Source organism: Tigriopus californicus, chromosome 11, assembly GCF_007210705.1.
Source record: "Tigriopus californicus strain San Diego chromosome 11, Tcal_SD_v2.1, whole genome shotgun sequence".
Lineage (NCBI taxonomy): Eukaryota > Metazoa > Arthropoda > Copepoda > Harpacticoida > Harpacticidae > Tigriopus > Tigriopus californicus.
Window position 1 is genome coordinate 3,097,595 of NC_081450.1, and position 25,027 is coordinate 3,122,621.

General features: G+C 38.2%; 3 protein-coding genes across 3 annotated transcripts; 2 read left to right on the top strand and 1 right to left on the bottom strand.

The window, feature by feature from the left end:
* Positions 1 to 6,426: 6,426 nt before the first annotated feature.
* LOC131890851 (uncharacterized) lies at positions 6,427 to 10,442 on the top strand. Its single transcript, XM_059240293.1, has 4 exons — positions 6,427 to 6,595; positions 7,020 to 7,232; positions 9,664 to 9,802; positions 9,875 to 10,442. The coding sequence occupies exons 1-4, from the start codon at positions 6,565 to 6,567 to the stop codon at positions 10,371 to 10,373; spliced, it is 882 nt and encodes a 293-aa protein (XP_059096276.1). The 5' UTR covers positions 6,427 to 6,564; the 3' UTR covers positions 10,374 to 10,442.
* Positions 10,443 to 17,535: 7,093 nt separating this feature from the next.
* Positions 17,536 to 18,389, bottom strand: LOC131890852 (histone H2A). The gene has a single exon (XM_059240294.1). It carries the CDS (start codon positions 18,241 to 18,243, stop codon positions 17,869 to 17,871), a length of 375 nt encoding a protein of 124 aa, XP_059096277.1. The 5' UTR covers positions 18,244 to 18,389; the 3' UTR covers positions 17,536 to 17,868.
* An 816-nt stretch (positions 18,390 to 19,205) lies between these two features.
* Positions 19,206 to 19,778, top strand: LOC131890228 (histone H2B.3). The gene has a single exon (XM_059239534.1). It carries the CDS (start codon positions 19,272 to 19,274, stop codon positions 19,641 to 19,643), a length of 372 nt encoding a protein of 123 aa, XP_059095517.1. The 5' UTR covers positions 19,206 to 19,271; the 3' UTR covers positions 19,644 to 19,778.
* Positions 19,779 to 25,027: the final 5,249 nt, after the last annotated feature.

The following is a 25,027-nucleotide window of genomic DNA, read 5'->3' on the forward strand; positions in this document are numbered from 1 at the left end:
TTTGTTTCTCAAGCATGGTGTGCAGTACATGGCAATGAATGGGTGAACTACTTTTAGCCCTCAGAATGTAATTGTTCCAAATTCAGCCTTTTGCCCATTGATTTTGGTGGTAACTTTTTAACTTAGAATTTTGTGACCAAATCTAATGCCAAGAAAGAGCTAGCTCTAACCAAAACACAGGTTTTAGGCAAAATAAAAAGGTAGAAAGCGCAGATAGGTTAAAAATAGGGCTTTAGTGACAAAATTATTTTTGCACAATTTGCCCCTCCCTTGTCATAAGAAAGAAGTGCTTCCAAATTGGTTGTCCATTAATGCAGAACTAGAATTGAAAGGTCTTGTCATGTTTCTGGTGTAAATTAGCATTTGCTTATCCAGAACCTGAGGAATAGATGTTCAAGAATATACGTACAAAATTTATATAAACTATTTGCTTATTTGCAATTGTTGGTTGTTGAACAAATCATTCCTGAAATAAAATCAATCAATCAATCCATTACAACTGGACAGTAATCGGATAGAGTCAAATTTGAGAAGTGAGTTACTGTCATCTAATGAAGTATATCTGAAACTCTCGTAATTGCAATTGAAAGATTAATCTTTTGCACTTTGCATTCTGGGTATCAACACAGGCATTGTTGGTTTCGTGCAAAAAAATGGACTTCTTTGAAATGATTCAAAAAAGCAAAACGTTTGATTTTCCTTATTGCAGCCGAATTTTGATTCATCATTCTCGAAAGATAATGATAGCGAAATGAAATCAGTAAATACGTCTGACATTGTAAAAATGTATGTTCAATTTTTCGTCTTGAATTGCAAGGAATTCCANTGGTTTCGTGCAAAAAAATGGACTTCTTTTAAATGATTCAAAAAGCAAAACGTTTGATTTTCCTTATTGCAGCCGAATTTTGATTCATCATTCTCGAAAGATAATGATAGCGAAATGAAATCAGTAAATACGTCTGACATTGTAAAAATGTATGTTCAATTTTTCGTCTTGAATTGCAAGGAATTCCATTCCCAGTAGCCATAAGGAAGTCCCCCCCCCCGCCCAAAAAAAAAACGTAAAAAAATAGCTTTAAAATAGGCAAGTTTTATCATTTACAGGAGCCAAAGATCAAGATTATAATTCAAAACCATTTCCTACTTTGCAATAAAATCAGAGACGCTCCCAGTTGCTTGTTGGTTCAAAATCCGCCTCCATCCCAAGTTGTCAGCCAATAGTCATATGCAACCAACCTATTCGTTGACGACTTTCTCAATGCCAATGGTAGATGCATCACCTTTAATGATCAATGATCTTTGCAATTTGGAGACTTGACACGTGTCACTCAAACTTGACTAATCCATCCATCAATCGTTACTTGCCCTGCGTTTCTTGTATGACAAATGCTAGAAAGACTCGAATATTAACATTTCAGCAATATCAAATGAAGTCTAGTATACAAAAAGTTTAAATTAGCCTGGCTTTGCATTTCAAAATGTTACAATGCCAATGAAAAATGATTCCTCAGAATATTGCCAACCTCACGATGCCAAATACTCCTTTTTAAAATGAGGCCATGCACTAGGCCAATCAGTTTCTCTTATGTGGACTCTCCATACTTACTGTACGTAGCGATGTACTCCCCCCCTGGGTTTGGTGACAAATCGCTTTGTCGAACAAAAAGGTCCAAATGAGAAATGCCTTTCGTCCCGAGATCAGACATTGTGAAACGAAACCCCCGAGAATGGTGGGTTGTCCGGATAAGGTGCACTACGGCGATGGGCGATTAATGAACCCAATACGAACTCCCCTAGAAACGAATCGTGGTTTTGGACATGTGATTTTCTTTGTTCGATTCACGTTGCCATATTAGATGACATCTCGTTGACTGGTTTGATTTCTTGGGGGTTCATATTCGAGTTGATAACCCTTCAAAAGTACCCGGGCCCAGCTTGAAAATGTTGACAGGCCACAAGCCATCAAGCCAATAGCAATATCCTGCCTCAATAAACAATTTCGGCACAGATTGTCTCGGTCCTCTCTCTGAACGCTTGTCCGCAGGAATGTTCACGTTTGTCGTCAACCCACGCAAAACCATGAGGCCTAACCATCAAGAGTTCTTGAGCTTCAATACTGAGTAGTGAATACGTACTCGTACGCCTAGATAAGAAAATAACGTGGCTGGTTGTGGCGCTCTCGACTTAAACGAAGTCATTCAGGGACTACTTTGATTCCAACCGCTGATATCGGTAATGCCCAGAGAATCAGTTTTTATATGGAAAGGCTCCTCCATTGAACGTGTCAGATTTGACATGCCAAAACTGGGTCTCGGTGGGAGAGTCTCAGACGGTCATTGACTTGTTTCCACACATTTAAATAAAACATCATTAGCCAGGAGTAGCTCAATCGTTTTCGGCAGGCTATTGCCCACTTTCCATTCCGATCTACGGAGCAAAAAAAAGTAGGATCAACCGTTTAGTGCACATTAATTGCTTCTCTCGCCCACGCCTCCAGCTATTTGCGTGTGACGACACCGAAATTTGAGTCTTTATCTATTACCGAGGGATAAGTGCCATAGAGTTTGCAACGTGCGGATTCAAATGAGGATTTAACCCTTCTGAGCGAAGGGATTCAATTCTTTATGAAATCTGTCGAGGTTTTAGCCATCGTAAGAACTCGTGTGGAAGGTGGTAAAATGTTCATTTTTGTGCGATCGGTATTTGAATTTCACGATCAGTAATCGTAAGACGAGTTTACATGTTTTAAAATCAAAAAGGTTTCAATAATACCTTGAACCCATAATGGACCCATAATCTCTAATCAGTGAAACTGAGGCACTTACATCGATGAAATTCAAACTGAGATTCAAATGAGACATGCCCATACCTCGGAGTAAAGATTTAAGATATCCTTTTTCATATTTTATCATTTATAAACGATTAGCCAATTAACTTAAGATATTTTGGCAGGTGGTGGCTTTACCCGGGGGAGAATTTAAAAAAATGTGACTAGTTTGTGGTTTGAACATTATTAAAAGAGGTGGAAGAGCATGATGAATCTGGCTGTCTGCATTTAGGCTTTGAATTTGGTGAAATTGATATATTATATAGTAATTGGGCGAGAGAAATTGAAAATGTCCATATTTGGTGTATGAATGTGCGACTCTCTTTCTATTACCACACTTTTTGATGGGTAGATGCTCTGCGTACGCGTATATTTGAATTGCAGTAATTACGGAAACCCCCCTTTTGTATTTCTGTGATTCTCTTTTGTCATTGATGGGGACACGGTCCTCTTTTTGTCAGACTTGTAGACTACTAGATCTAGAAATTATCTTCTTTTAATTTCGGCTATGGTATGCATAACAGTTGATACGTTCAAACTGAAATACCTCCCTTGTGCGTCCGTTGGTAAGTAAATAATCATTAAATAGTATGACCAGAAATTTCAAACAATGATTTGGAAATTCCTTGCCACACAAATTTATAGGTTCATTGTCAATCTTAAAACAAAACATTTTTCGCTTGGGTCAGTTACATTTGAAAACAGCTTTACTACAATAAAATGGACTTTATGTTCCGGGTGAATGAGACTATTCCTTCGAAACGACTCTGCCATTGGTTGGATTCGGAATATAATTTTTCTTCTAGGTCGTTCAAAGAATTTGTGGTCGCTCATTCGCCAATGTGTCCTCACAACTTGAAAGAAGTATGCTAAAACAAGGATAAAATCACCCCTTTCTAGCTTAAAAGCAAGGACCTTGCATTCAGTCACCATGACAATGTCATACCAATGGGGTGTAATAATACTGTAATCAATCTGGTCTATTTTTAGGTTGGAGTAGGTAGTTTGAGCTAAACACGGGGATTATTTGGCAAGCTTTCCCTCAAGTTGTGAAAATAAATCGACGAATTTACAACTCCAAGAAAACACAAATTTACGCAAATTCATCAATGAAGTTTCGCATTGCAATTGAAACTCCCTATAAATAATCAAACGATCAAGTGCCACATTGACCTAGAACGATTTAGTTTTTGGCAGTATTCTCCCAAGTTGTCGAACTCGAGTCAGATCATTGGCCGAATTTTGGTACACAAATGTGTTAAAGCCATTTCAACTCGTCTTGACATTGAATAAAAAGTTGAGCAAAACCATTTATTAAACCATTTACGAATCCCCACAATGACAAGCAATCAATTTTAGCCCATTTATGTCACCCCCCATTCATGAACGCCAGGAATCCCAACGACCGCTAGGGTCGAGCATTAAAAGGTTGAAATTTAGTGAAAGGATTCTGTTATTCACCAAAAGAGACTAAATGAGAATTACAAGTCGCAACAATTACCTATTACAAGTTTTGGCTTGATCGAACGATTGGATCAAAGATTATGGCCTCAAAGCCCAAAGTGTAACTCTACGCAGAATGAATGAGCTGTGAGGCAATCAATTGACAGAAGAGGGTTAGCTCATTCATTCTGTGCCTCTTTATATAGCGCACTTTGAAAAGACATAACGCTTGACCACGTCGTTCGATCGAGATGAAAATTCAAATGCGTAATTTCACCCACCTGTGGCCAGTCTTATTTGGTAAGGAATGCTATCCATTGACCCCAATATGAGTTATCATTTGTTAATCTTAGCGTCCAGTCCAGATACCAGGCGTTCAGGATCAGGGACAGGCCAATTGTGTAAAATGGAACTTTGCAACTTTTTAAACTTATTTTTGCACCTTTTTGTCTCTAAAGTCTTTGCTGTTTTACACATTTTGCCCGTCCCTATTCATGAGTTATTCAATAGAATTTTCCTCACTTACGTGACTAGATTTAGCGTATTGATTTGAGATCGAGGAGACGTGACAAGTGATTAGCGCTGACTCCTAGTGTGAAAAAGGTCTTCTAAATGAAATATTATACTCTAACTACATACGTGACCGTAGAATTAATCTGATCAAGACCACCAAAAGTCATCAAAACAATATGTTTATTCTTCCTTCTTTCCAAGTTAGGAGTTAGGTTGTGAGCACAAATGCATAAAGTTACCCGACGTTATGACACTGCCCATCCGAAATGGGATAGTGTGATTGCCGGCTTTTTGCGGGGCGAGGTTCACCCCTTCAACCATGGAATCCAAAATAATGGTTTTAAAGAAGATGCTCGATACATGTTTCAATCGAAATAAGATAACATTCATCTGGACGTTGAAGTTCACTCAGAGTATTTTTTACGTTTTACACTCAAGATTTTGCAATACGAGATGTTTCGTCTTACTGTATCGTGTTCAGTTGCATGATATCAGCAACCACTTCCTATAACTACCATTCCTCGAAAAAATAATCACTGAAATTTCAAAATGAGGAGCTCACCAATAGAACCTCTGAATTTATAAGCAATGAGTCAATGTGGAAGTTTAGAACAATAGGTTTTCTGACGCAATCGCAGTTTCAACTGGGTTGAATGAATGCTAGGTAATATTTAGTTAGTCGTGGAAAGATTTCGCCAAGGAACAATGAGAAAATGATGACAAAAATGCTACCTCATTTTAGAAACAGTAAGGGCACTTAATCGGAAAAACAGTCAATGACGAAGTTATGGTAAATCATGATACGTTTTCGGCAAGTCTATTGAAAGCAAATGCAAGCAATATAGTATTATAGGAAGATTATTAAAAGAAATATTTCACTCTTAGAGAAGAAGAAACAAGCCCAAAAGTTTATGGAACCTCCTCATGTTTTAAAAATCACACTTTGAGTGTCTCAAATTTCTCTGAATAACAAAAAAATGCAAGAGCATTGAGCATTGAAGCATTGAAGTTTAGAAATAGCGGAATACCTAAAAATAGAAAAAGGCTGGGAGAATGCAAGCTCTCACACTTGGACCAAAAAACTTTTTCGGCTTAAACTAGTTAAATGTATGTAATCTCTAAGTCAATTTTACTTGGCATTGTTTCTACTGTCCAAAATTTGCACATCCACTAATGTTATCCAATGCCAAAACACTAAATATTAAAACTTCAGCTTTAGTCTCCTGAAACATTAAAAGCCCCGCCATGAATTTCAAGCCTCTTATTAAAAATAATCCGACAACATTCAGTCATTCGAAAAAAAATATTCCAGCGAATATGAAAAGCATCCTTTTCCCCGCTTACTCTCGACGGTTGGGGTAAGGGGAAAGTTGCCCAAACAAAATCATGATATAAGTATATAAGGACTTTAAAAAATCAGTAGACCAAAGGGAACAAGTTTGCTTTCCGTGCCAAGTGCATGTATAATTCAAAAACTACCCCCACATATAATAAGAATTCCGTTTTGGCACAAATTTCCGTCTACCCCAACCGTGTCTCTCTCATATTCTCCGTCAACAGAGAGCACCCGCCCAGCGTCTTTACTCTTTCCGGTATTCCCTGGAAGACCCGACCGAATGTTTCGAGTCGGGCTGCGGTTCAGGACCACAAAAGGTGCTGCTGAGCCTCAAACTTTTCGTCGTCTTTTTGGGTCGGTCTCTCCAATCAGTTCAAATTGTGATAACGAAACGTTCGTGTGGATAGTGAACCACATCCACATTGCCATTTCGTCTTCTTCTACAATGGCGCAGCTCATCTTTCTACTCATTTTGTGTAAGTGAATCACTAATGGCTTGTTATACAGACAGCACAAATTTGGTAGGGGTGCCAAGCTCAAAGTCGTTTGGACTAGGTGTGAAGTCACGGGGAGTCATAAAAAGGTGTCCATCCATTTCTCGAATTTGCATGACAAACAAAAATGGGTTGAAACTTTGGGTCCATCAACGATTCAGGATATGGGAGGGGGCGATTGAAGAAGACTTGGGCGTCATATACATTACGCGATCACACAAGAGTAATAATGAAATAATGGAATAGACCACACGGATCTCGTCACACCTTGGAGGCTTTCAAGATCGATGAATGGCCTTATCAAGCAACATGGATTCCTTACAATAAATAATCAAGAGACAAGCTCGTTCAAGCGTCCAAATATGTAAAAATCTGTCATTGTTATCTTTTCGTCTATCTCCTCTAGCTCTTGATGTCGCTTTTGGGATTGAAAAGGTTCGTCAAGGAGACCTCAACGAAGACGGCAAAGATGATCGCGAGCCGAAAATGTTTTCTCACAAAACAACAGGCCGCGATTTCTCGTCCACCCAAGATTCCACAGTTCTGTCCATTCTTCGGGAGGACGACCAGACTTATGAAAATGTGATCTCAGGGTTCTCGTGTCGGTCAAGGCAACAAGGTGAAAAAAACATTTTCAAAATGGAGACTGTTTAATGATTCTTTTTTTTTTCTCCATGCGAAGTTCCTTGGCGTACTTTGCTTGGCAAAAACAGATCTTGGTTTTATTCCCCGTTCCAATTAGCGAGGGACCGAATGCATCTTGACCATCCAAATCCGTATTTTGAAGCTGACTTCGCATGCCCAATCAAACAAAGATATTCATTCCTTTTTACACAAAACCAAGCAAACTTTTAGAAGCAGGGTACATATTTCCATAAAAGGATTCATACTGACCTGAAAATGGTTGGACTTCCAAATTTAGATAATGATAAGTGCAACGCTCTGGCATTTGCTTTTCTTCATTCAAGATGCTAAAGCAATGCACATAAAGTAGCAACTTGCTCAATGAACCTCTTTTATGTAGAAGCTCAAAATGAAGACTTGGCAGAGATTTGCCTTTGGGCAACCATTTTCATATTTCTTGGCAAAACCATGATGGCGATCGACTACAAGATAATATTACTGTGATCGATAATACAGTCCGCTATAAACCAATAATCTTGCAGAAACTTGATCAATGTTTCAAGAGAAGCTGGAGTTCTCATTACATATCTGGAGAAAATTGAGGCCTTGAATTTCAATCCATCGGAAACTGCATTTGTGTGCTTGGGTCACACCTCATCCAAAGACCCCCGAATCGCGTGTTTTAACTTTGCCACGCAAGCTCCTTCGCAATGTGCGTAATTTCAGGGATGAGAATTCTGAAATCGATTGCAATCTCTTGCGACTATGCGTTTTTCGTCTCTTTCTAGCTTTCGCAGTCGCAAAATCAAGAAGTAGGACAAATCAATGTTTCTTTTACAATATCAAAATGGTTATTTGAAGCTCTTAAGCAAAGCTATCAACAGAGCCAGATTGTTTTTGCTGATCGTATTCTCTGAGTAACTCCAAAAGTACGTTAAAATGAAATTAAACTCATTGTGTTGTAAAGTCGGATATACCTATAAGAGTTCTCAAAGGGAAAAATCTGTAAATTCAGTGATGATTAGTTTGATCTATTTAAAGATGTGCACTTTTTTCAACTCCGGGCGAATTCAATATTTTGATGACGACTTTGTGTAGATCACCCGAGTTAAAAGTGATTTTACATGCATTGTATGTCTTTCATTTCATTTCGGCAATATCTTGAATTTGGAATTCTTGCGCACCAATGATCAAAATTGTGTAATGAACTTTTTGACTTCAAGTCAACTTTTTTCTTACTTTCGACAGATTCTGAAGGATTTATGGCATTTGGGACTGCTTCTAAGATTTTTAATTTTTGCCACCAATCATCAAGTTTTTATTTTTTTGAACCTCAGATTTAGCCGTTTCAAGAGAGTTTGATCAAAAAGTGTGCGCTTTGTGACTAGAATTAGTTTATATCGAAAGCAACCGGTTAATAGATTAGGTGTGATTTGAAAGACAATGTATGATGAGCACTAAAAAGTTGATGGGAAAACCAGTCAAACAACAAATTTATTTCATTTTTCAAAAAAGGCGAGAGTTTTTAATAATGACAACTTGAGAAGAAAAATATTGTAGTCTTCAGATAAAGGTCAAAAGCCTTAAGACAGCAATGGCATATCACCCGAATCAAGATGTTGCAATTTTAGGCAAAAAAGCTATGCAATCAAGCAAGTTTTCCGTTAACAAGTTTTAAGTCAGGCCTAGAAACATATGCGAACGAAATTTCAGATATGTTCCAGGGCTAGCCATAGCTGCCAACACGAATTCTTTGGTGTATCAGATATAATGTCAACGTAAAAATTAGGGACGCTTTTAAATGCTTCATTTCCAATCGCGGTTAATTGATCTGCAATACAAAGGCTTTAAAAGACAAAATTAGTTTCCGTGTCACAAATAATTGACCAACTTAATATTTGTTTCAATTGCGAAGGCCTAATACAATATATTTCTTTTTCACTGGGCGCTAGCAGTTATTAACCCACGTTTTTGGCCACATTTAAGATAAAAGAAGAAACGATTTAGTCGACTAAAGCCTTTCTCATAGTTTATAGTATCGGCACCACAATAACAATTAATACCCATTTTGAAAATCTTCTAACACACGTGCTTGAGTTTATTGTTATTTTGTTGATATTTTCGATCATTGATTTGATAGATCCAAAAACGTTTTTATCTCATAGACTTTACAAACAAAATATCATTCAGATTCGTGCCACCTGAATACTTCTTCTTTTGGTAATAAATCAGCCCTCAATTTTTCATTTTTAAGTTCAATCATCAAAAGCGAACGAATCAATCGTTACGTAACTTTTTGAAAAGGTGCAATTTCAGTCGACGGCCGCTCTGAAATTGATTCTTATCTTGCCACAGATTATTGGCCCTTTCTAATTGCTCCAAGCATTTAAAAGAATGAACTTATTTTCGTTCCCAAATTACTCCAGGTTATTACCCAGAGGTACGAACCAGTTGCTCCATTTACTACTTATGCTATCATCAACGAGGCTCTGATATGCTTCGAATCACCTTCGTTTGTCCAGAAGGCTACAAATATGATCCCAATTCATATCAATGCCGAAAAGGGTAAAAGTGTTTTCTTTCATTTTGAAGCGTTGAAATAACTTCCATAATTGGTTCCATCTATGTCTTTCTCAGATACGTTGTGAATTGTCAAGTGGGATTTGCTCCTCTGCGCGAACAACCAAAACTCATGAAGAACCCCATTCCATTTGATGTAAACAACGAGTTCTATATCGATGATCCCGGTCATTTCCCTGGGAAGTCTTCCAAGTCATATAAGCTCAATTCTCGATACGACTTCAACTACAAACCCGAAGTTTGGTACGGAAGAACCCAATTGAGTTGCGTGACTTGCTGCAAACCGGCAACCGACAGCTCGTATTCAAAGCCCGATCCAGTCACCCCAAAACCCTGGACGCGTCCGACTACAACCAAAAGACCTTGGACTCCTCGGCCAACAACCACTACTCGACGACCTTGGACCCCAACTACCACTACATGGCGTCCTCCAAGCTCATGGGTTGTCACCCCCGACCCATTCGAACTTCCTGATCTAGACATTTCTCAGGTTCAAACCATCCAAGCTAAGGACTCTCACAAGGCTTTGCTGAAATTCAAAGCATATAGACCCTGAAACCTTTAATTGGAATAGAATGGATGAAAGATTCAAATTGGATTGGTGTTGCAGTGAAATTCGTTCGATCATGAAAATCGAATTTTGAAGACAAACAGTAAATTAAGACCATTTATGTGTTGTATCAATACTATCAAAAGCAGTTGGAAGCCTTTGAACAGAACAACTCATTAAAATCAGACATTCATTTTTGTAAAAAATTATTGCGTAAATGTTACTCGCAAATTAGAGGTGAATTCATTTGCACACAATAGAAGCTGTCTATGCTTGTGGGTTGACCGACTATGGTCGATGTTTGACGTATTGCATTTCGTATTTGTGGGTATTTATCATAAAAACGTCAGATGTCTTAAACGTCAATCTGTTTTTGCGAACTTCGTTACCGCTTTTGTGAATGGGATCTCCAGCACTTTTTTGCAGACTTCCTTATCGCTACTAGGGATATAATTGCTATTAGTTCAAGACGAAAAAAGTACTTATTTTACTTAACTTTATATTCATGTATAACCTGATCGACCACCAAATTAGATTTGGCAGATCCGGCAAGCCCTTAAATATAGGGTTGATTTGGATTTTTCATCAAAAAATGTCCAAATCTAACTTGACGAGGCTACTGCAAACACACTACGAATATTTGGACACCAAGCTGAGTCCCAACATTGCCCACCCTTTTGCAACTGCTTAGCACCTGCTTATCAAGTATTCAAAGATGCTTTTTAATAAATCATGCATCTGTCATTTTTGATATTTCTTCTGTGTTAAAACAAAGTGTTCCTCCTTATTATCTGACATCAAACACATTTTTTAAAACCAAAAAAATTTCCCATACCAATACTTTCAAAAGCTTTCTTATGAAAAACAAATCATAAATGTGAAAAATGTATCATTCTTAACCTTCGATTTGGAAAGATTTTGATTTTTTTATACTAAATCCTTTTAAGAGGAAATCCAAAAGGCTCAAGATCTTAAATAAAAAAAAATGTTACAAAATTTATATAACAATGTTCATTAATTGAAACTATATAATTCAAATATAATACTAAGCTACCCCGATGTTTGAACACTTGGCGCCCACCATGTTCTATTAGAGGGAGGCTTGGGAGTCCCGTGAGATTAAAAAAATGCTTAAACGATCCCGTTAAGAGATCTTCCTTTGGGTATGTTAGAGGTATATGGCAAAGGTTGTAAAGACTTATTTGCTTTTGGCACCATCAACGACTGATTTCTAAAATAAAATATCACATTCAAGAAAATTATCTCAAGGATTTGTAATTTTCAAGTTTCGTATTTAAGAACACTTTGACACTTTTGGATATGGGTGAGCAAGAATAAAATGCCCACCCTGATTTAAGGGTAAGGTAAGTCTCTTCAGCCACTAGAATTGACCCTAAAACCTGAGTAGGGACAAAGTTCATGAATGCTTTTAAAAACATACAGTATCAGGATGACTTTCATCCTTCTCTGAATACTGTGCAGTCCCAACTTGTTTAGTCTCTCCCAATAAGAGAGCTCTCTCATACCTGTGATTTTCCTAGTGAAAAATCTTTGGACATGTTTGGACCCTTTACAAACCTTCTGAACTCATTGGAGCCCAAATGGGTGAAGCATATTCAAGATGTGGCTGAACAATCGACTTGTACAGGGTTAGCATCGTGATGCTATCTCTGGGCTTGAACGTGCGATATATCCAACCACACATTTGAAAGGCTTTACCCACCTTCAACTGGATATGCTCATCGAACTTTCCATTATTTTGGAGGACTACGCCTAAATCTTTCATAGATGTGACCTACTCAATATCTTTGCCTCCATTATATCATCTACGAGTGGAGTATTCAAAGGAGTTGACCCAAACGTCATTGAGCGGAATTTCATTCCGTTCAGGGACATTTTACTCTCAGTTACCCATGAGTAGATTAATTCTGGGTCCTTTGCAAGGCCAGTGGAATCTTGGCCATTTCTACCAGAAACTATCTTTGTATCGTCAGCATAAGAAGAGAGACGGGCAGTGATACTAAGCTTTTGAAGCGGGCCAACGAATATTTTAAGACGGAGGGGCCCTAAGATGGAACCCTGGGGAACACCTGACTTGACATCGTGTATGTCACAAAGGGATCCCTCGACCTTAACTATTTGCTTCCTATCATGAATGCAGCTTCTTATCCAATCGAGAACCTTGCCTCGGATCTCCATGTAATGATATGCATTCAATAAAAGGCTGTGATCTACTTTGTCAAAGGCCTTGGCAAAATCAAGAAAGACAACATCAACTGAGTGATGTCTCTCTAGCTCCTCAATAACCTGGTCTAAATGCTCAATCGGTTGGGCAACCGTGCTAAAATGTGCTCTGACTAGAAGAAAGGACATCATTGACTTCAAGAAATTCAACAAGTTTGGACTTCATGATTTTCTGAAACACCTCTGCAATATTCGAAGTGAGAGAAATCGGCTCATAGTTACTGGGGAGCGAATTATCTCCCCCTTTAAAAATTGGAACAACGTGAGCTAACTTTAGTGAATATGGAAACTTGCCCTGATCCAAGATGCAGTCATCAATTACGAGAAAACAGGAGCAAGAACCTGTGAGCATCTCATCAGAAACTGAGAGGTCACACCATCAGGACCAGGAGAGCTCGAAGGCCTCGAGTCCCTGATGGCCGCTAAAGCATCTTGATCTGTAACTATGAGATCATCAAAGTGCTCAATTTGACTTACATCATCATTCTCAACAGACTTGTCTTATTTCGGGCAATTCTGGACAATTTCTTAAAACTATTATTGGCTCATCACGCACCTTGTTATGAAACAACCGTTGGCTCGTTAGTTAAAATTGGACGAGAAGCCTCATTGTATATCTTTGAGGCAATGGCCAAGCAGTAAAGAACGGAAAAAATACAAGAGTAAGGTCCAAATCGAACCTTTTATGAAGTTGTGCGATATTGGGCGGTACCTATAGGAAATTTGTTAGCAAAATTTTCTGAACTTAATTTGTGATTTTTTTGAAAAGTCGATTTTTTAACAACATTTTGATCATGTTTATGGACATTCCATTGAAACAGATTTGATTTTTCTTAGTCCATTGGTTTTCTAAACTATCACATATTGAATTTTCTATTATTTACCATATATCTATACCAGGTATATTCATGCATATATCATGAACCACTGTAATATTGACGCTGATGTTTGGATCAAGAATGGGCCATTCGGAAGCAAGTGAACATATTGCATTTTCCTTTATACGTGACTACTTTTTTACACATTTCAATTATCACCTCAATCAAACGACTGGAAATTACACGCCCCTGCAAAGCTCGCAATGTAACCCCTCACAGAATGTACTTCTGTAAAAAGAGTGTGATCTTAAAAAGGTGTGAACTTAGTTTCGATGACTACTAAAGGTACACTGCGTTGGGAGTCATTTTCCATCTGTTGCTTACAATGTTTTATAATGTGCATTTTAAATTCCTTGAATGCGCTTCTGCCCCATCAGATGAGCTGTTCATCAGGTTAAGCAATTGTTATGGCATTCGCATTCGGAATACAGAACTTTAGTTCCGAAGAGATAGTATAATCCAGATTTGATGGTGGCCTAAAAGAATTTCCTAAATTATTCGTCAGTCGTTTAAAAGTACAGTCGTAGTGTCTTACAGTCTTCAAATTCGATCAGAGGTGACTTTTCATAATCCAAATCAGAATCAGGGACTTTTTTGCAAATACGGCTGAATCGGAAAGCTTTTACAAATATTTGCATATCCATGATTTTTCGCTCAAACCGAATCCGAATCGATGATTTATTTGCTTAATCCGACTATATTCCGCAAAAACTGCTTAATCCAATCCAAGTACGATTTTTTACTCTCAATCTACTGTAAAGGAAAAACATAATACAACTTGAACAAAATGTGAACCTTGTCTGCAACATAAACGTTAGGAATTGACAATTTTAAGTAGAAATCAAAAGTTGTCAAGAGTATGTTCAAACGCAAAAGCATGCAAATTATTCCACGTATGGCATGAAAGTGCAATTGAAAGTCAAAATCTTTTTTTATATTTTGAAAGGGGTCCGTGAATGCACTCAGTGACCTCACATTCCTCTTCATTTGTAACGTAATATGTATGGTCAGTTTCTAACTTTAATGTTCTTTGACTAACTCATATTTGGAGAGTTTTAAAAAATCAGCATGAATTGAATTTATCCTAAAAATTTGTACTGATACTTTTCCATTCCTCAATCTGTAACCGAATCTCCATCTCTTAAACGCACGCCATAATCTCTCGGTGCAATTGGTCATGAACGTCGGTGTTCTTTGCAATGAAATAACAGCTTGTCGAAAAAAATAGCCTTGAGTACATCGTGCTGGTTCTATCTTGTAATAGAGTGAAAAGGATTGTTAAGTTGTTCTTCGATTTCGATTTCGTCTACTTGAAAAGAACATGAGGGCATCCACAAGCGAAGATATCAAAATTTTACACAGTCGCAATTCAAATGGGCATTCACGAAACCTCGTGATGGTACTTTATTCTAACATTGACTGGAATGCGAAGCGTTCCTTAAATACTGACATTTGTAATATTTACTGAAGTTATTGGAGTAAAAGCAGTATTCTAGACCTAAAGTAATAGCCACAACCAATTTACTACTGGTTATTCTCATCGAAATGGTTATTTGATACGTTACAAAGTGGTTATTTATAAAATCGTCACTTTGTCTCAAGAAATCTAGCTCAATGGGCCCCGATCGGTTGTTGAGGCAAAATTCAAACTCACCCGTAGAGGCTTAACGTGCATTTTGAGAGCACCTCCAAGCCATCTAGAGTACAGGCTAGTTAAAACAATGAAGCCCAAACCCCTTCATTCTCGGGCTCCTTCATTGTTTAATTGGCTTCCCATTCATATTTGCAGGGAATAAGTACGCGTTGTTGATCCGGAACCATCTTTCCAGTCAGACTTGGCCGAATTTTTGACTAGAATTTCGGATCAATAATCCTTTACTCAAGGGCTAGCCAGATCCAGCAACTCTAATGTGTTGGTCAATCAGGTAATATATGAATGTAGAGTTAAGTAAAATAGTTAGGTTTTTTCGTCTTGAAGTGAAAGCAATTCCATTCCTAGTAGCGGTAATGAAATCAACAAAAAGGGGAAAAAATGACTTTGTCATAATTATCTCACATTTCGATGCAAAATACGCATACCAACGTGTCAAGGTTTCTTGTAAGAAGGATAAATAGTTGGAAACGTCCGAAAATGTTAGACAAGATCATTCCAACCAAAGTCCTTGTTCCAACTTACAAAAGATGCCAGATTCTGATTAATTTGCGCAAATCAATGATTTATACTGTCGCCAATTTCTGGCAGCTGGTAGAAAAATGACTTTTAATAAATCATCTGTCATCCGTGTCATCAATGACGATGATTTAAGGTGAGAAAGCTGTATATTGACTAATTCATTTGCCTGACTCTTAACTCCGAGGATTCTTATTCAATCTTTTATTTCTACTATTGACACATTGAAGTAGCAGGTGCACAATGAAAAGCAGCACAAATTTTGGGAGGTCATTGGGGCACCTTTCAAAACAGTAGAGGTACTAAAAATCCAAGATATAGATCTCAATATTGGACAATAACAGTTTCTAAGGTTTCAAAAAATTTATTGCAAAAATACGAAATTCTAAAATATAAAAAAATCAGCCGCAAAACGGCTTTTTTCTTCTAAAATTACTTTTTATGCATGTTAATGAGTGAAACTTAGACAGTTTATAAAAATACCTACCTGCATGAACCATTCCTTTAATGGATACAAGAACTGAACCTTCAATTTAATCCCACAGCAAAGAGATATGAAGCCACTAAAGTAGGAGTGATCTCTCAAAATTTGACGATGACGTCATCTTCCTTTCCCGTTTCAATGAGTCAATTGGCGAATAGTAAAGAAGAAAATTCAATTTGATTACTGATGGTCCACAAAATTGGCGTACTCTTCTTCAGAAATTGATTGATTGGCCGTACTTCATAATGATGTACACTATTGAGCTTAGAGAACTCCCTCTCTTCAATATCATTGGCCCCAAGGTCAAGAAAATCGGAAGTTTAAGCCAATGGGCGACTTGGAATTCTATTTTCGGTACGACCTTCTCTGCGGGTCGAAGGATCACATAACACGAGCACGAATGACTCTGGACCAATCAGGTGACGTGATTGATTTATTGAGATAGGTTGAAGGAGGTCTTTTGGGATTGGATTCTACTTTCAACCCACATTTTGAAATGCGAATGGGTAGATTTTAGTACTGTCGCATTTCAAAATTTGCGATCACGAAACCACGTGGGGGTACCCCATTGCATAAATCAAATTCAACTTTTGCTTTGAGAAAGTCTGCAAAAAAAGAGAGCATGCAGTTGAGCTCCATCTACCGTCATGGGTTTGGCCCGATCTAAAATCGTTTTGAGAACAAAGGCCTCCCTCAGCAACAAAAACTGGAGGCTCCAGGAGAGAGTCAATTGTTTACCATGACATCTGTTTTAATTGAAGACGTGTCCTAAAGTGGAACAAGGCAAGAAAAAAATGTAAATTTCTTGAGAACCCAATGGATAGCCTGGTAAATACAGTTGGGTGCCCAGATTTTGTAACAAATAAACATGCAATAACAGAGACCTACCTACGACCTTTGTTTTAGCATTTCTATACCTTTTTTTGCACATTTTCACAACTCTTTTTCAAGATTTGACAACTTTTTTCGTGTTTTTCATCTTTTATTTGAAGTTTTTCTACTTCAAAACTCATTTCGGCTGAAAAGACAACTCTTTTTTCTAGGTCTACAGTTATGACCCAACGAACACATCACCAAGTCTTATGGAACACATGTCAAATCCTGCAAGGGCAAATTTCCCAACACTTACGGCATACTAAAAACAATTAAACAAGGGGTTTTTCACTCTTTGCGAGCACTTCAAAAAATTTGCTATCATCCATTCCCATGGGGTTGTACGGAGAAAATGTCTTTTTACGAATGATTGACAGAGTTACGTTTATTTTGCACTCCTATCTCTAAAACTAACAGTCCATCTAGCAACACAAATGGTACCTGATTTCATTTCTATCTAATCACAAAGTAAAATAGTTCCAATGTGGAGCTAGTTTACCGTCAAAGTAAGGGACTACATTAAAAATGTGAGTAAAGTAATCTAAATTTCACCTTCATTAACAACAATCTGGCACGTTCCTAGATATATTTGTACGGACATACGAGCACATACCATTAAACTTCAGGTAGCTCCACAAAACTTGAATGACAAACTTTTTAGTCTCAGTTTTTGCCCAGTGATTTCACGTATGTGGGAAATTTCAACATTTAACTCTTAATTGCCACGCGATTTTTTAGTATTTGCCATTTCAGCATGACGTCAAATTCAGATATTTAGCTTTAGATCACTCTAGGAACAGAGTTTTGGCCCTGAAAAGGGCCTTTGGAGGTAGGATTTTGCAATGGGAAGATTTAAGCCTTCTTCTCGGTCTTCTTGGGGAGGAGGACGGCTTGGATGTTAGGCAGTACACCTCCTTGAGCGATGGTCACACCCGACAGGAGCTTGTTCAATTCCTCGTCGTTACGGATGGCCAGTTGCAAGTGACGGGGAATGATACGGGTCTTCTTGTTGTCACGGGCAGCGTTGCCAGCCAACTCCAGGACCTCAGCCGCCAAGTACTCCATGACAGCGGCCAAGTACACGGGGGCACCGGCTCCCACTCGCTCGGCGTAGTTTCCCTTGCGGAGAAGACGATGGATACGCCCAACAGGGAACTGGAGTCCAGCACGGTTGGATCGGCTCTTGGCCTTTCCCTTAACTTTGCCTCCTTTGCCTCGTCCGGACATGGTTGATGGATAATGTGAATGATGAACTACCAAACAGATATGGAATATGATGTTCTGAACGAATTTGTAGTCAAGTTTGGCTTCCACTTAGTGTTCTCTGTTGTTTGTTGCTGTTGTTCTCTGATGTTTCCGCAGGACCAATGACATGGTTTTGGTAGCATTTGTTCATTCTGCTCCTAACAAGCACCAATTTGGATATGAAGGCACAAAGCGAGCAGGAGTTGGCCGTGTTCAGTGTTCAGTGTTGCCGGGTTGTAATACCGGACATCGGTCAAGTCACAATTGCTCTCGATAGTTCATCAACGTCTTTGGGTTTAATTAGCAAGTAATAATTTGATTTGCCTTGTCTTACTTAATGATATCCTCTAAACCACATTGAAAAGTATAAGCTGAAGCAAAAAGAGGGATCAACGATGGCATCTACCATACAGTTTTTGTATAAAGCGCCTTATCTCTATAAAGCGCTTGAAGGTTCTACAGCATGTTCTAATTCATTAGCAATAGCATTAACAACATCTCGAACTTAATGAGTCTTCGTTCCTACGATAAGTTAAAATGGTGGATTTTCTCGGCCAAATTCGTCTTTCAAATCGCACAATGAGCCTTGTGAAATAGCCTTGAATTTCAATCTGAAAACCCAAGAGCTAGAGCGTAACCCCTTCCTAATGACAGAAAAGTTGGTTTATTTTAATTTACTTTCTGGAAATTACCCTTGCACATTTATAAGATCTCAGACATATTCGAGCAACTGGCGGTAAGCGTTTCTAAATGGCCTCACTTATCATTTAACCGTCTTTTTCAAATAACGAGTTCGCCCTGGTCTCTTCTGGGATGCGCCAGGCTGCTCATCTAATTCCATCCGCTCTTCTCCTTTCCCTCCTTTTCTTCCTTTCGCGAGCATACAGAACTAGTCAGCCAACCGGTGTGAGGAACGGCTCTGAGAACATCGCTCGCCATATAAAAACTGTGCTCGAGTTTGACTCATCATCAAACCTGTTTGAACTCACGACCGTCTCATCACTGTCATCATGCCTCCCAAAGTCTCCGGAAAAGCTGCCAAGAAGGCCGGCAAAGCCCAAAAGAACATCTCCAAGGGCGACAAGAAGAAGAACCGCAAGCGCAAGGAGTCCTACGCTATCTACATCTACAAGGTGTTGAAGCAGGTCCATCCCGACACTGGCATCTCTTCCAAGGCCATGTCCATCATGAACTCGTTCGTGAATGACATCTTCGAGCGTATTGCCTCCGAGGCTTCCCGCCTGGCTCACTATAACAAGCGATCGACCATCACCTCCCGGGAGATCCAAACCGCCGTGCGACTCCTCTTGCCAGGAGAGTTGGCCAAGCATGCCGTTTCCGAGGGAACCAAAGCCGTCACCAAATACACCTCCTCCAAGTAAACATCCCCCGAGTATTTATTCCTAAAAGGCCTTTTTCAAGGCCAAAACAAGCATTCAGAAGTGACAAAGCAGACATAAAAATCCGTTGGCCTTGTAAAAAATAAATTGCGCATTCTAATTCCGCTATTAATCCGTTCCGTGAGGAAGCAGTCANTCCGCATGTCTATTAGCCAAAATGGGATCTTTTTACCAACTGGAAACTTGTATAATTCTAGGAAAACACATCCTGTCATTGAAGAAAGGACACTTGTTCCACTGAGCGACTAATCTTATGCTGTACTCTATTTTGGTCATGAATTAATTCAGGGCCGAAACTCTTAAAGCTAAACATTTTACATTGATGAAGATCCTATTATGTGCAGAAAGAATTGCCTAGTGATTGGACATGCAAATTGAGTATCAATAAGTACACACAAAAAAACAAACGCACATTAGAACAAGAAAAAGTCGCTTCCGAAAAATATGAAAGCTTTAGTTTTAGGGAATGCAAGTAGGTTGGTTAAGAAAAACTTCAATTTTAATAATCTTTTAGTTGATCGGCAGAAAAGGAGTTGTTGTTTGGTAATTCTATCTTATCAATCAGTAGCGATGAAAAAAAAAAGACATAAAATTTACAATGCAAATTCGGTAGCATAAGAGAGAGTTTGGGATAGAAAAGGATTTGTATAACTTATATGTAATGACTTTTCTAAATCGTCATGCCCAGATATAAGAGCGTCTCAATATCAGGAAAATAGATTTCTATATCTGGTACGTGTTTCTAACTGTAATCGACTTTTTCTGATGGATTAGGGTTGTTTTAATGACTGATGCTTCTAAAAGTACACGAAGCATTAATAATCTTCCAATATGCTGCATTTTGCTACAAAATAGACAGATAGATTTATTTCAGGAACACTTTGATCATGATTGGATAATGTCGGCACCTAATCTTTGACTGAACATGTTAATATATCAACAATTTCATGAGCATGTATATCCTCAGGTTCTGGGTAAGAAAAAGAACCAGAAAGAAAAACAAAGCGAAACATCTATTTTAAGGGTTAATTTGTTCTGTTTACCAGAAAATGCGAAACGACTTCAGGAATGGGAGAAAAATGATAAATTGAGTATTTGATGCATGGAGTGTTTTGATGAGATCGAGCAGCGGATAATCGCAATGAAGGAGAAAGATAAAATCAATATTTTAGGATTTCTTTTGGCATGCATGGCAATTCTTGAGCTTGCAAGGAGCACTGGAGTACTTCTGTATGAGATAATCCAAGAAGGACGCAAGGCTGCTTTTAGTGATCACTTCGCGTCAATAGGTGCAAACCTCACCACAAATGCCCCGGACCTTGATTTGACCAACTTTAAGCACATTTCCGGTGCACCAAATGGAAGACAGTATTACTTCAAAGTTGTTACTCGAAGGGAAATACTTCAAATTATCAATGATTTGTCCAATAAACCTAGTCATGGGTTTGATGGCACTTCTAATTCAATTTCGGGACACATTCCCCCAAAGTGGAAGAAAGGCAAGGTGCTACCATTATTCAAGGGTGGGGATGCCAATGATGTCACAAACTACAGACCAAATAGCATTTCATCATCATTGTCCAAAGTACTGGAAAAAGTAGCTTACCAACAGATCTTTTCCTCTTTTGAGAAGGATCATTTAACAGATGTACAATTTGGCTTTAGACCCAAACATTCCACTTCGCACGCAATAAATAATTTTCTTCGCAACATATCTCAAAATAGTAACTCAAAATATTCCTTGGGAGTGTTCGTTGGCTTAAAAAAGCCTTCGACACAGTAAACCATGAAATTCTCCTAGCCAAGATGAAGCAATATGGGTACAGCCAAAACGTCCTAAGATGGTGTAAGAGTTACTTGTCGGATAGATCGCAACAACTCGAAATCGGTTCCTATTTCTCAGAACCTACTAAACTATTGTGTGGGGTGCCACAAGGCAGTACATTAGGCACGTTATTGTTCTTAATTTTCATCAACGACCTCCCAAAGGCGACAAATTTTAACGTCACGATGTATGCAGACGATACAGTCTTCCAACATTTTAGTCTTGACATTCACACCTTGGAGGTAGAAACTAGTCATTGGCTAGTAGGTGTAGCCAAACAGTTCGAATCCAACAGACTGACACTCAATCTAATCAAAACTAAAGTAATGCTATTTAGTCATAATTCAGTAACATGAGCTATAAGTTAAACATTAGGGTGAATGGGCATGTTGTCGAGCAATTTGGGTCAAACCACCGTGCGAAGACAGTTACATTTTTAGGCTTACAAATAGACAACCAACCTACTTGGAAGAAGCATGTCGACCAATTGGCTCCAAACATTAGGAGAAGTTTATTTACGATATTCTGGGTCAAGAAGGTCCTTCCCACAAATATTCGCCATCTTCTGTATAATGCCATAATTAAGAGTAAGCTAGAATATGGAATTGAATATTATAGCCATTCTTCGAGTATTCGTTCATTGATTTCTTTGCAAAAAATTGCAATCCGCTGGATTGTTGGTGCTGGGCGAAATGCTCACACGGGGGGCTTTTTTAAGCGTACACATATTTTAAAAATAAGGGATCTGGCCAAAGTGCAACAGCTTCGATTTATGTTTTTATGCCTAAAACAAAGTACTCCGAGCTTAAAAAATCAATTCACTTACAAGATCCAAAGAGGGGGAACCATACTTTTTACTTTACCTCTCTTACGATTGGCCTGGTTTCAAAAATTGCCACCATTTCTTTTTGCCAAAATTTGGAACAATCTCCCGAATGATTTAAGGCTATCAAATCTGATCAAAGACTCGGTAAGGCAGTGGGTCGGGCGTCTGTCTAAGTCAATCACTAATTCATATGCCAACCATTGCTCAGAAAAGAATTGCTATTTGTGTAACTTTTCAACAACATCCAAGCCCTCTAGTCTCTCCATGATATGATAAGTCCTTCGTTATGGGGGTGGGGATGCAGGCAAATTCATCGACAGTCGAAGGGCGTTTCACAATGCAAACGGATTATTTTTTTTGTCCATTCTATGCATGTCGAATGTCCAGCCTTGAACTGAGTCTTGCGATAATTGCATCATTCCTGACAAACCAAACTTACCCAATGGTCGCTGGATCTTCGAAAAAAGCAATCTCCTTGAAAACAAGCCATATGGCTTAAGGAGTTCTTGGGTCTCCCTTATAATTTGTCTTCTTTTATTTTTTTATTCAACGAGCCCGAATACATACATACATGGAGACCTCCCCTCGGGCAGTCAGCTGCGCATTTTTTTAAAATCTGATTGCAATTAAGCCAATGATTTTCTTTTGACAAGATCTATTTGGCATGAGTTGAAGGAACTTACTTGGCAAGGTTCAGCACGATTGGGGTTTTGGTTAACGAGTAACGATCAATTGAAAGATAGCACTGTGTATCTACTTGAGCGAGTCATTTGAAGGAAAATCAGGTTAGTACATCATAACCATGTTTGTACTGGTTCTTAAAATGCCCTTCAGATTGCCATGCCCGATATTGGTTGCAAAATAAGCTTGTTGACTCGACTAGAACAGGAAATGATAAAGGTTGAACACGTAAAAATCCGGACATCGAAGAGTTGTCATAACGTTTGAAGTTGCAAAGAAAAAAAATTGAGCGCGCTTTTGAAATATTGTTTTGTTTATTGGTGAAAAATGTCTTCAATTAAAAAAAATATTTTTTTTTTCAACAATTGAGACACTAGAGGTTTCAGAAGAACATCGCCAAAATCTCTTTCTGCACGAATTCCTTGAAAATAAGAATACCAGTCCATCTTGCGACAAAACTTGATTTGACAAAATCGATTGTATAAAATGTATAAACTTGCTTCATAAACAACCGAAGTATGGAAAAAACCATGGCATTGATAAAAATGATGATCCATTCGATCCCAAATGTGATAGTAAAATAATTTGATATGTATAAAACAAATCCACCAATTTTCAAGCAGCGATGTGGCCATGAGAATCAGAAATTTTCATCTTTTGTTCAAAAAGGTCAAAGAAAGGTCAGAGCTAAGGTCCTAGAAAGCTCATGTTGACCAGATCGCATCAATCAAGAGCACTTTATGTAACGGCATTATTTTGGCCAAAAATTTGGCAAGTTGTCCCTATGCTGCTAAGGCCAGAATGGCATGGCATGAACAAATTGAAATCAATAATGCAGCCAAAGAATGGAATCCAGAAATACGACCAATCAAAGAAACAGGGCCATTTGTGAAAGGAGTTTTGAAGAAAACACATTTGACCGTAAAAACTAAAGACGAATGCAATATTAAATGGTTATGGACAGTCAGGAAGGTCGATCCTGACCTCGTGCAGAAGTTGATGACTAGGGCCAGGAGCAAAGTAAGGTCTCTGGCCCTTCAAAGTAAATAAAACTCTGCTTGATAGTTTCATTAGAATTCATTTTACCTTTCTGTATGGTTATATATTATTGAAGTGTCTAAAAATAAGAAGCTCAGGCTGAGAAAGTCGCCATTTTTTATGTCCGGATTTTTACGTGTTCAACATTTACTTTCGCAAGGAGCCTTCACATTCATCGATTTCGTCATCCTTTGATAATCTCTTATTGTTTGGGTAAATTTTATTCTTGTCCGACCAAAGTCTGCGGGGCTGAAATCATTCCACTCGTTGGGAAAAGCAAAGTTCGGTAGTCTTTGTATAAATTCCGACTTGGCAGCAATCCGCCAAGCCGAGGAATATTTTTCCATTTTAAAATATTGATACAAGTTGGAAGTTCTTGCAAGCACGACTGTCTCATCACTTGAAGCAAATCTTGCAATTGTAGGAGCTTGGACATATAAACAAAACAAAACAAATCAAAAATTTCCATTTCTTGAATGGTATTTCTTTTTTTCGAAGCCGCCAAATAATAATTGACTCTCAAATTTTTCTTTGATTGTTTGAGGAGAAAAATCACAGATTCAATACATATACCCCCAAAAAGGTTACTTTATCCGGATTCTGCATTAGTATTGGTTCTTGCAACTAAAGTAAACTATAATTTTAAATTTCAATACAAATGCTGCTTATATTGGGATTATTCCTACCACCCTAGTTTTTAAGTGACAGTTCATGGCATCAAATTCCATAGAAAGTGGTGTAAAATCGTTGACAAATCAGATTTCCTTAATAAACAAGTATTGATAACATAATTTGTTCTGGCACTACATTCCACGTATGGATAAAGCTTAACTATTTCATTAGAGCAAAAAGTTAAGACGCTTTAAGATATAGCCTCAACAAAGTTGCAACTTTTCGAACCCATTGGAATGGGAAGTGGATTCTGTTAAAATCGTACTACTTTGAATAAAAACTGTTATTTCCATAATTCTACCCTTTTTTTGCTTTTTGCATGCA